Raw genomic sequence first — 10,704 nt, 5'->3', positions numbered from 1 at the left:
GAGTATAAAAGGAAGGAGCACATTCTGCCATTCTGTACCCATAACTAATACACTGTACGGTTCATTTTAAAAATTCATAAAATTCTCAAACTAGGGTCATTCAGGTTAATTGCAACATTTCACATCATATTCCCTGGGACAGAATTACAAACACATTTCATCTCTCTATTACAGCGGAAAGAGCAGAGAGGAAACATCACAGCAGACAGACTTTCTTAACTTAATCCATCAAATACAGGAATGTCAGTCCGCAGCAGATACATCCCATATGTCTCATGTCGTAAGTTCAATCTGCACAGCATTAAGACTTTATAGTCGAGTTTTGTGTTATAAATACAAGGTTTCATAAAAAATGGTTTTACCACAACGCTGAATTTTATTCAATCCATAGTAAATAGCACCAAAAAATACAAGAACACTTACCTGCCCAACCTATCAGAGTCTAAAAAAAAACAAAACAAATACATTTTATGTGTTTCAGACTGCGGGGAAAATATATGAGAAAACAAAAGTGATGCATTGCAACAGCAGAAGTAACACATTCAGTTTTCAGGAATTCATGTTTTATCTTTTAGATCTAGCCTGAGCAGAGTAAGCGGTTACAATATGGATGGATGGATGGATGGATGGATGGGTAAGCAGTTAGAATACAGATGGATGGATTTCCTGGACTTCCGCTTAGAGGCCTCAGACAGATAGTCCTTTGAAATCCCGAAATGAAGCATCGATTTCTTACTCCTCACTCCAGCAAACAGCCCCCTCCTGCTTTTCGGACCCCCGTCCTCAGTTCGCAGTCCCGGACCCCCGTCCTCAGTTCGCAGTCCCGGTTCCCCGTCCTCAGTGCCGCACAGCGGGCAGTCCCGGTCCCCCGTCCTCAGTGCCGCACAGCGGGCAGTCCCGGACCCCCGTCCTCAGTGCCGCACAGCGGGCAGTCCCGGTCCCCCGTCCTCAGTGCCGCACAGCAGGCAATCCCGGACCCCCGTCATCTGGTACGCACAGCGGGCAGTCCCGGACCCCCGTCACCTGGTACGCACAGTGGGCAGTCCCGGTTCCCCGTCCTCAGTGCTGCACAGTGGGCAGTCCCGGACCCCCGTCATCTGGTACACACAGTGGGCAGTCCCGGTTCCCCGTCCTCAGTGCTGCACAGTGGGCAGTCCCGGACCCCTGTCATTTGGTACGCACAGCAGGCAGTCCCGGACCCCCGTCATCTGGTACGCACAGCGGGCAGTCCCGGTCCCCTGTCCTCTCCGCTGCACAGCGGTTACTGGATAGACTTTGTGTGCGCGTGTTTTGTTTTTACATCTAAGCCGTTTCCATCCGAGAGCTTTTAATGAGAAGCTCACAGCTGTCCCTGACCCCCCTACTCAGACAAACTGGTTGAAGTCCCAGGGAGGGGGCATGCGCCGGCACCTAAAGAAGCACGACTGGAAGCTTTCGCATCAAAGTAGCACAGCTGTCTTCACATCATATTAATCTGTCCTCCATGCAAGTGATGCAGCGTCACACTCTGGCATATAGCGAGGAACCTTCTAAGTGCCACTTTCCATTGGCTGGGGATGCCTCCAATAGGCCAGTCAGACACGGCCTGGCCAGGCCAAATACGAAAGCTCACATGTTTAAGGGGAAGCAGCCGATTGGCTCCTTGTGGGACAGATCATTACTTGATTGGACACACACACAGGGGGGAAATTCATCCAACCCTGGCCAAGTGTGTCGACAAGGTGTCAGCCAAACGCCGGGCCCAGATTTGCAAATCCTTGCCGGGAGTCGTCCATGTTCGGAAAAAAACTTTTTGGTGGACGAGTGGAAGGATGTACTAAATGGTGAAAAAGAAAAAATGGGGGTAGAAGAAGAGGTAGTAGCACTTTCCTAGGCCTGGCCGGACACCTCCCAGCCAGGCCCCAGGACGTGGATGTGGCAGGACCCCGCCTCGCCTGCACAGTCTGGCTGCCCGTTGCACTCCATCCCCCTGCTCTGCTGCGGCCTGCTGCCAGCTGAACCAGCTCCCGTGCAAACATGGAGATTCCCGGCGGATTTTCTTATTGAGTTGTTATTTGAAAGTAGTTAATACTTAAAAAGACACCGAGACACATCGTCCAACCTCAGCCAAGGAAAGTCACGATACTTTTTTCATCCACAGCTTCAACAAAATAGGAAAAATTAAAGACTCTACAACAATCCTGCCCCATTTCTAACAGCGCAGCTTAATAGGATACCTGAATTTCAGAATAGTGGTATAACACAACAGCAGAGTACAGATTATCAGGATTGCTGTCTTTTTTACTATGGAATACAACTTTAGTAGGCAAACCTGCAATGACTGTTTTCTAGTATATAGGAATCCTACAGCCAAAGGCTTTTTTATAGCTTATTGTGAGACAGAGAAGCAGTTTCATTCAAACTAGTTTCATTCAAAATTTATTCGGTTTCATTCAAACCGAGAGAGGCTTTTGGTTTGAATTAAAAGCTTGACCCAGTATTACCAAGATTAAATGAGCTATAGACATTACTGTAATTGCTAACAATCAACAGGACAGGTAAAGTTTCATGCTTGATCTGGTCTTGAACGGTCCCTGAAAGATTTTCAAATAATTTCCAGATTCCAAAGGAGAAAAAAGGCCCAGGTTCGAGCCCCACATTAGAGGACCAGCGTAATTTCACTGCCTGATCTCGTGGGTGTTGACTTATTAAATATCACCTGACCCGAGAGAAACTCAAACAAAACCTGTGCGAGGAACAGCGTGGGGAGGAACCTCCTTCTCCTGTAAAAATCAATCCCTCACACTGCCGCAGCTCTCCTGCAACGCACACCCAGCACCAAAAGCTTCCTCCAAATTATACAGACATGTGACTGCAACCATTCAGTATATTAAATTCATATTTTGCCTGCTACTCCATTTGATGGTCCCACAGACCTGAGCCGCCACACCTCCCATCTCAGGCTCCCCATATCAACTCTCCTTTTGTTTCTAGGGATCATGGTAACGGGTTGTGCGATTTCTCTCAAATACTGATCTGTCTCTGATATAACTGACAGTCGAGGTCTTCGGCTAGCACTGGTACACACTGCGTTTTCATTCTCCAAATTAATTATTTTATAAACTATTTACGTTCTCAGTTGCATTATTAAACGAGGTTCCAAAAAGCAGCCTTGAACGGTAGACAGCAATGAATAAAGTAAATTGCTGTGTAAGTATACAAATTAAAGAAAGTTATTAGGAAACGCAGTTAAACACAAATTTATAAATAGCTGTCTCATACAGTACATGGATGAACATATATGATTACGATATTCTTTTTTTTTGTAATTACAAGATGACCATTAAATAAGATTAATTGTAAGCCGCATTTTATTACTTTTTTTAAATCTTTTTTTAAAAAAATTTAAATTTCATTTGTAGGAGCTAATCGCCACTAGGGGGAGTCCTGCGTCTCGGGAAACATCAAAGCGGCCCGGAGGCAGACGGACACACAAACCGGATCCTTGAGTTTTTTTTTTCCAGTCTGTCACGCAGCTCGGTGAAATTTCACGGCTCCGCTTAATGTTACGGTACCGCGTCTGAAATGCTAAACAAACCTCACTGGACTGGGAAGTCGGGCAGACAAGCACATGCCGAAAGATATATTAATGCGTGGGAGGATTGACATACATAATTATACTTAATAACTATATAATAACGTGAATTATTATATTGACATTTCTTGATGATTTAAACAGACGCATAGTAAAAGTAAGATTACAAACCATTTGAACAGTGTCCTTTGGGCACTTGCTCCTGATCAAAATGGGTTCCAATTCTGAAACAGATAACCTTGACTACTGTAAAGTAACGCAACGTAAACACCTGTCTATCAATAACGAGCATTAAAATGGTGAAAAGTGTCAATAGTGCGATTTGGTTTTGACAACGACGATTGGATGTCTGTGTTTTCTATTTATTAAAATGTCACTGAGCACAGACGAGCGGCCCCCGTGGGAAAGGCGGTCTCCGCTCGGCTAGCCTAGAAAAAGGAGGCGTGGAGAGCGCTAGTGTTACCTGTATCTGGACGCATGCAGGTAGCCTACTTGGTAAGAATGTAAAATGTCGTCAAAAGACTGGGACAGATAAAAGAGGCGTAATATACAGGCGCACTTCTATCGTAAAGGATCAGATTGCACAAAAGACGGAGTTACCTGAAGCTACAAGAGAGCGGGTATGAAAAAGCGCATCATTTCGCCTCGGTTTGAAGGAAAGGATGAAAGAAGCGGGGACGGTTTTTTAAAACTCATATTTCATCCCTCGACCCTGTTCATAACCTTTAGCTTTTAAAGTGCGGCCGCAGATGGGATCGTGACTCGGCTTTGAACCTGATCCCCCTTGACAGATCATGGACTGGGGAGGACGAGATGCCCCGCGGAGCCGGAGGGATCCCCGCATCTGCGAGCGCTGATCGAGGCGCAAACACGTGCGTGACTGGATCCCTAAATGGGTCGCATATGCGATTCCTGACACCATGCACCAAGACCACCGACAGTGGATCCTCTACATGTTTATGTGTTTCGGTGTAATCTACTTAAGACTCGGGTGAGTGTTCAAGTATTTACAGCCCACGACCCCGGTCAGATCCACTTCGGGGTGAAAAGGAAACATTAATTACAAACTTGGGAAGTGCGGCGGCATTGCGGACATTTGTCTGCCTTTTGGCTTCCTTTGTTTAATGCCGCTGACATGACCTCTTTGACCCTTAAGTATCCGATACATTCTCTGGCGATATCCATCAATTTGCCGAGCTGAACTGAACCCGATAGCCGTCTGTGTCTGCGGCGATGAAAGACTTATAGGAGCCTTCGCTGAAGTGTTTTTGTGATCGGGGTTTGGTAAAGTAGCCCAACGATGAAAAGAACGTCTCACTGACAATTTAAGTGCCAGATAGTATTTGCTAACCCCAATAAGAGACGCATTATAATTTTACCTGCGATCTCTTCCTGGTTCCATGTTACCTTCACGCAACCCCCGCCCACTCCCCAACCCCCCACCCCCGTTAACAGGGGCTGACAAAGCTGCACTTCCACATTCCTCAGCACGGAGCCCTCAACTATTCTGCAACGCTAATAGCCGTTTGATTCCTGCAGAAGAGACTATTCATTATATTCTTAGCGCAGAACTCACCCAGTGTCTCCAATATTTAAGCTTTGCCTTTTTATAGACTTTTGCGGTTTTTCTCGCTTTTGCTGAATGAATACATTTTTGTTACTAATGAAATTACCAATTAGTAAATACAATGCAACTACATCTTGTTTACATTTGCATTGATCTACCGCGGTGATATTAAACCCACCAAACTTCGGATATTTGTTTGTACTGAAGGTAATTTATACTGGAGGAAGGTGTCGGCGAGTGGGTAGTTAAACTTAACCCATGTTTTGAACAAGTTTAGCACCTACAGACAGTGTCATTCCATTAAAGAAGCAATAGCTCAGTATCTTCCGCTTGGCACCCATTAGCAGCCTAAATGTTAAGACGGTGCTGACTTTCACATTCACGATGAATTAATCCTCTTCATTCTTCTTTTGAAACTAGAATACTTTATTAAAATAAAATCATTCTTAGTTATTTGACATTTCCCATTTTATAGTCAATTGTTTTTTTAAACACATTTCTGCATTAATAAGTTAATCTACCAGTCAACAAAAATTAAATGCACAAATAAAGTGCATGGTACAACAATGTAAAGATAAAAGCCAGCATATAACAGGGCGCTTGTTTCAAACGCAGTGCGCTAGTCGGAGACGGACACGAGCGGGAATGCGCGCGTTTGTTTACTTCTGCGTTTGATTATATGAATGAAACGGTGCCGCGCCGGAGAGACGATCTATTGTCCCTGTTGTGTTACACAAGTGGGCGGATTGCTGCGCCGCTCTGCCCAATGGCAGCCCCGTCTCTCAGGAGAGTAGGGAAAGGCACATTTCTGCCATCCAAATCCCCTTAAACCATCATCATTCCGACCGGGGAACCACACTCTCTAACAGCCCACACCGCTGAGAGATGACAGACTCAATATCCACGGCCGCGGCGCACTTTCGGCCCTGGGAAGTTGGATCTGCACGGAACTAGTGATCAACCCAGCAGCCGCAGAGCATTTACACCAAATCGCTTTTTGTTTTATGCGAGGGGAATAAGGAGTTGCCTTTTTACACCCGAGTGACCATTTACTGACCGCAAACATGATCATCTTTTCATCACGCAGCGTGCTGCTATCCGTTTACTACCCGCAGATCTTCCTTATTCTCACCAGTGGCAGCTATCTGTAAGTGGAACATCTCAGAACTTTCTTACTTGCTTGAATCCAGTTGCTACTCACTGATGAGGTGGTTGATAAGCTATGATGTCTTTCTGATTTTCTGAAGTCCGGTAACATCTTCAAAAGCACAGTGTATCTTATGGGCTAGTGTTGAGTCGATAGGAAATTTTAACACGGGTTTAATTCATTGGTTGTTATCTGGATTTGTATAGCTTTCGCAGCAAGCACAAATAATTAATAACGATCAAATTTGTAGTTATTATGCATTACAGCAGTGGAATTGTCCTCGTGTAAAAACAGGTGGTCACCTAAATTTGTATCGGAGTGTGTCACTTGCGCATAAGTTTATGCACAATCAATTTAACGAAGCTAGATGTGTTTTGTGACTTCTGTTTATTAGACAATATATATATATATACATATATACTTATATTTAAATAGCATTATTTTGTTTTTAAAACTTTCCATTCATCCATCTTACAACCACTAAAACTATATAGTCAGGGTTGCTGGACTGCAGAGTCCCTCTGGGATTACTAACTGTTTACATTTAATGCCTTGAAAACGCATATACCATTTATTAAGTTGCAATGCATGAAAAAGTTAGTGCTTTGAATCTTTGCAAAGTACAATATTTTAGAAATACATATCTCTCGCTCGGACCTGCAGTGTTCAAGCAGCGCTTACAGTAACAGCTGGATAATGGCTCGTCTGACCACGGAGTGGCAGAGATGTTCAGGACAAACCGTCTAAAATCACATCCCTGGAGGATTTTTAGTTGCTGCATTTGCAGTTCTGTCGCGGCCAGCCGGAATGCCGCGAAGTAGCTTAGGCTGAGTTTTATGTGTGATTTATGTACGGCATCACCTTGAATTCGCATGCGCCAGCTCAAACAGCGCACTTAGTCACATTAGAAAAAGACGGCAATAAAACAAAGTAAATCGCCCGGCATCAGTCTGCTTGACAGACGTTTGCCCAGTTACACAGTCCTTATAACATACATTAAGAACTGCCGTCTTGCGGATACAAGCACTAAAAGCATATTTTCTCCTTTAAAATAGTACTTAGAAAGCCATTATTCAAAAAATCTTTGTTACATCCCAAACTCGGGACTAAAATAGATGCGGTTTATGGTTGCAGTTCAGAAGTGGAAAAGGCTATGTTGAACCGTGGTTTGTGCATTAAAAACTACATACCATTGTTTGTTTTTATAATTTAAGCCTACTTTATTCGGTTCGCAGAATATCTGATACATTTAAGGGAAGGAGCGGCTCCAGCCGTGAGGGAATGCGTCCCCTTCCCCAACCGCGCAGAGTAAACCCATGTGCCCGGGGTGCGCGCTTGCTAGGATTGTCCCCCTTATCATTTATCAGCGCCATTATCATGCTCACATTGAAATGTACATTTTTTTGCGTGTTAGCGGTGAGTTTTCGGACCAGCTTAAGTATGATCAGTACTGCTACGAGATTTAAAAGACTTGGAATCATTGTGCAATAACTCCAGTTTCAAAGCCTTTAGGACTTTATCTGTAAATACCTATACATCACTGTACGTCCCTAGTTGCACCATCGACTTTGCAAATGGATTTGGTAAAATAACAGCAGGCCTAATGCATAGGTGCATTAGCGCATACCAGATTAAAATCATTAAGCAAATGCAGGTGCAACAGGCCGTAATTAGCAAACGAACGGCTTCTCTGACCGGTTCATTTAACGTTATTTTTGCTGTAAATATCGCAAAAACACATTATTACTTTAAACAGTGAGGAACGCGTAATATTCACCCATGCGGCTTAACTTTTTTGCAGCTTAATTTAATCGTAAATAGTCACTGATATGTGCATGACAAATGCAATGATCCCTCTGGGACCTCACGATTCGGCAGAAGTACGCTAAGAGGTCCCACATCCATGGGAACGTTAATTTCACACGTTTAGACTTACTTTTCGTTGTGCTTGGCGCTCCGCGGTGCTCAGAGCGGCGGCCCGGCGCTTTGCGCTCAGTTTAGCGGGCGTTGCGCCTGCCCTTCCCGCACCCAGACAGCTGACACGGCCGCCTTGTCTCACACCCGGGAAAGTATGCGTCATGAATCAGGACAAAACCATCCTTCGTTTAAACGGTTACACACACATTTTTGCTATCGTTATTTAAAATAGTTTTCAATATAATTAGTGTTTAAACGTTTGCCTTTTAAAAAGATATGAAAGCCTATAGATTAATAAGGAGCAGATACCCTGATGTCTCACTATTGTAGCTCGTATTATAATAGTGGCGAATCCTGCTAAATAATCGTGTAATTTGACCTGTTTATGTTACGCCATGCACAAATTCATCTACTTTCACAATTGAACACGGGGACATTTTCTGTCAAAAGTCCTCCAGCAGGTTGCTTCCTTGTTAAGGGCCCGTGCTGGTAATCTCTATACTACCTGCTGTATCACCTGCTATAATGAACAGGCCACGCTTCCTGATCACCTTTCATCCAAGGATTTTCCAGCACCGGAGCCTGGAATTTTGATCTCTGGAATTTGACAAGCAACATTCCTCGATGACACTTGGATCCGATTTGCCGTCAGGCTTCATATGCACGGCAGTGCTGTAAGAATTAGATTTTTCTTTGGTCAAATGAGCTTTTGCATATTATCTTACTCTGATCATCCTGATTGTAGTTCCTTATTGACTCTTAACTTGTCTAGGGATAAAGAGCTGTGAAATAAAACAAATTGTACAAACTCCACGTTTGATTTTGTACATGAAGCAGACCTCTCTGGGAAATAAGTAAATGGCCCCAGCTCTTGATTTTGATTCCGAAAGGTCTCTCACTTCTGATTACCTTGAATATTGACAACCAGGATCATTCTTCTTTTAGTTCTGTTTGTCAGTGTCCTTTTCAAATGTGGTCTGTAAGAACGAGGCGTCCAATTGAACTGCATCTCCCAGTCAAATATTCCTTACACAATGTTCTCTGGGTCACTATTGCAAGATTTAAATATGCAAAGCGTCTAATTAGAGATGGGGGGGGGGGTTGATTTCACTTCATGTGAAATTCTTTGTGAGTGTCCACACTACTCACAAGCTCCATGCCAGGAATTTATTAATTGGGTGCTTATCAGAAGCAACCTTCTCTGGGCTGAGATTCTGAGAAAGCTGCCAGCGATATCATAGAGGAGTTAGCAGCCCGTGACCCAGCAGGCCATTACGCAGCAGCCCGTGACGTAGCAGGCTGTTACACAGCAGCCCGTGATGTAGCAGGCCGTGACGCAGCAGGCCGTTACACAGCAGGCCGTGACATAGCAGGCCGTTACGCAGCAGGCCGTGACATAGCAGGCCGTTACGCAGCAGGCCGTTACACAGCAGCCCGTGATGTAACAGGCCGTTACGCAGCAGCCCGTGATGTAACAGGCCGTTACGCAGCAGCCCGTGATGTAGCACGCCATGATGTAGCAGGCCATGATGCAGCAGGCCGTGACGTAGCAGGCCATTACGCAGCAGGCCGTGATGTAGCAGGCCATGACGCAGCAGGCCGTGATGTAGCAGGCCATGACGCAGCAGGCCGTGATGTAGCAGGCCATGACATAGTAGGCCATTACGCAGCAGCCTGTGACATTACCTAGAGTGCACAACACTGTAAGCAGGAGTGGATCAAAGATTGTCACCATGATTTTCATCATTATTCTCCATGCATTTGTAGAAAATGACAGCATAACTCACTGTGTTTTAATTGTTCTCGGGGACGAATAAAGTTTTTTTAATTGAATTTAATTGAATTGCATTGAACTCCAGCTCCAAATAAAAACATTTTTTATCATGCTTGAAGAGATGCAGAATTCAGTGTGTAATACTGTATAATCTCACAGCAGCACAGTATGTGTTGTCTGCTAGAGCTACATACGATCCATCAAATATATTGTGTACATTTTTGTTTGCAGTGTAGTTCCCAAAAATGTTAAGACTGCAAAGCTCAGATATTCTTCTGGCAGATTATACGGCTTTAACACAGTTTCCTTCTGACAGGGAATTGACAGAAATTGAATGGAAGTACTTTAGAGACTTTCATAATAAACAGACGCATTTCTTGGGCCATTAACACATTTGTTGTGGAGTAAAGTTGCTTTTTCACCAGTTTTTGCGTTTCAGATTAACTGACATTCATTTCCAAGCTAATGGTTAGAAACGTGATGCATTCTGACACTGAGGCTGGTTTCCATTGTCGGCTGCTTCATGCTGCATGTTTCTTGCGTGTTTTATGCATTGGCTTTAGTTGCTAATAAGAATTTTATTTATTTACCGCTGGGTAAATCTCAAAAGTAATATGTAATGTATGAATCATTGTTTTCACTAAAGGTTATAAGCTCAGACATTGTGCGTTATCTACAAATACTGTTGTTTCTTAGTAACCAGTTCACTAGAGGAAGGCATTAGG

At 44.0% G+C, this 10,704-nt stretch overlaps 1 protein-coding gene across 2 annotated transcripts in view; it reads left to right on the top strand.

The window, feature by feature from the left end:
* The first annotated feature begins 4,054 nt into the window (after positions 1-4,054).
* LOC111833231 (protein Wnt-7b-like) overlaps positions 4,055-10,704 on the top strand; it is a 28,484-nt gene continuing 21,834 nt past the window's right edge. The window contains exon 1 of one of the 2 annotated variants that reach the window (XM_023791279.2): positions 4,055-4,565. In XM_023791279.2, the coding sequence (XP_023647047.1) occupies positions 4,495-4,565 (71 nt within the window). In that variant the 5' untranslated portion in view covers positions 4,055-4,494. Of the gene's footprint in view, positions 4,566-5,910; positions 6,289-10,704 lie in introns of those variants that run through there. The other variant, XM_023791278.2, reaches the window with a different exon arrangement.

This window comes from Paramormyrops kingsleyae, chromosome 1 (genome assembly GCF_048594095.1).
Source record: "Paramormyrops kingsleyae isolate MSU_618 chromosome 1, PKINGS_0.4, whole genome shotgun sequence".
Lineage (NCBI taxonomy): Eukaryota > Metazoa > Chordata > Actinopteri > Osteoglossiformes > Mormyridae > Paramormyrops > Paramormyrops kingsleyae.
Note: the sequence above shows the minus strand (reverse complement) of the source record. Positions and strands in the feature narration are given on the sequence as shown.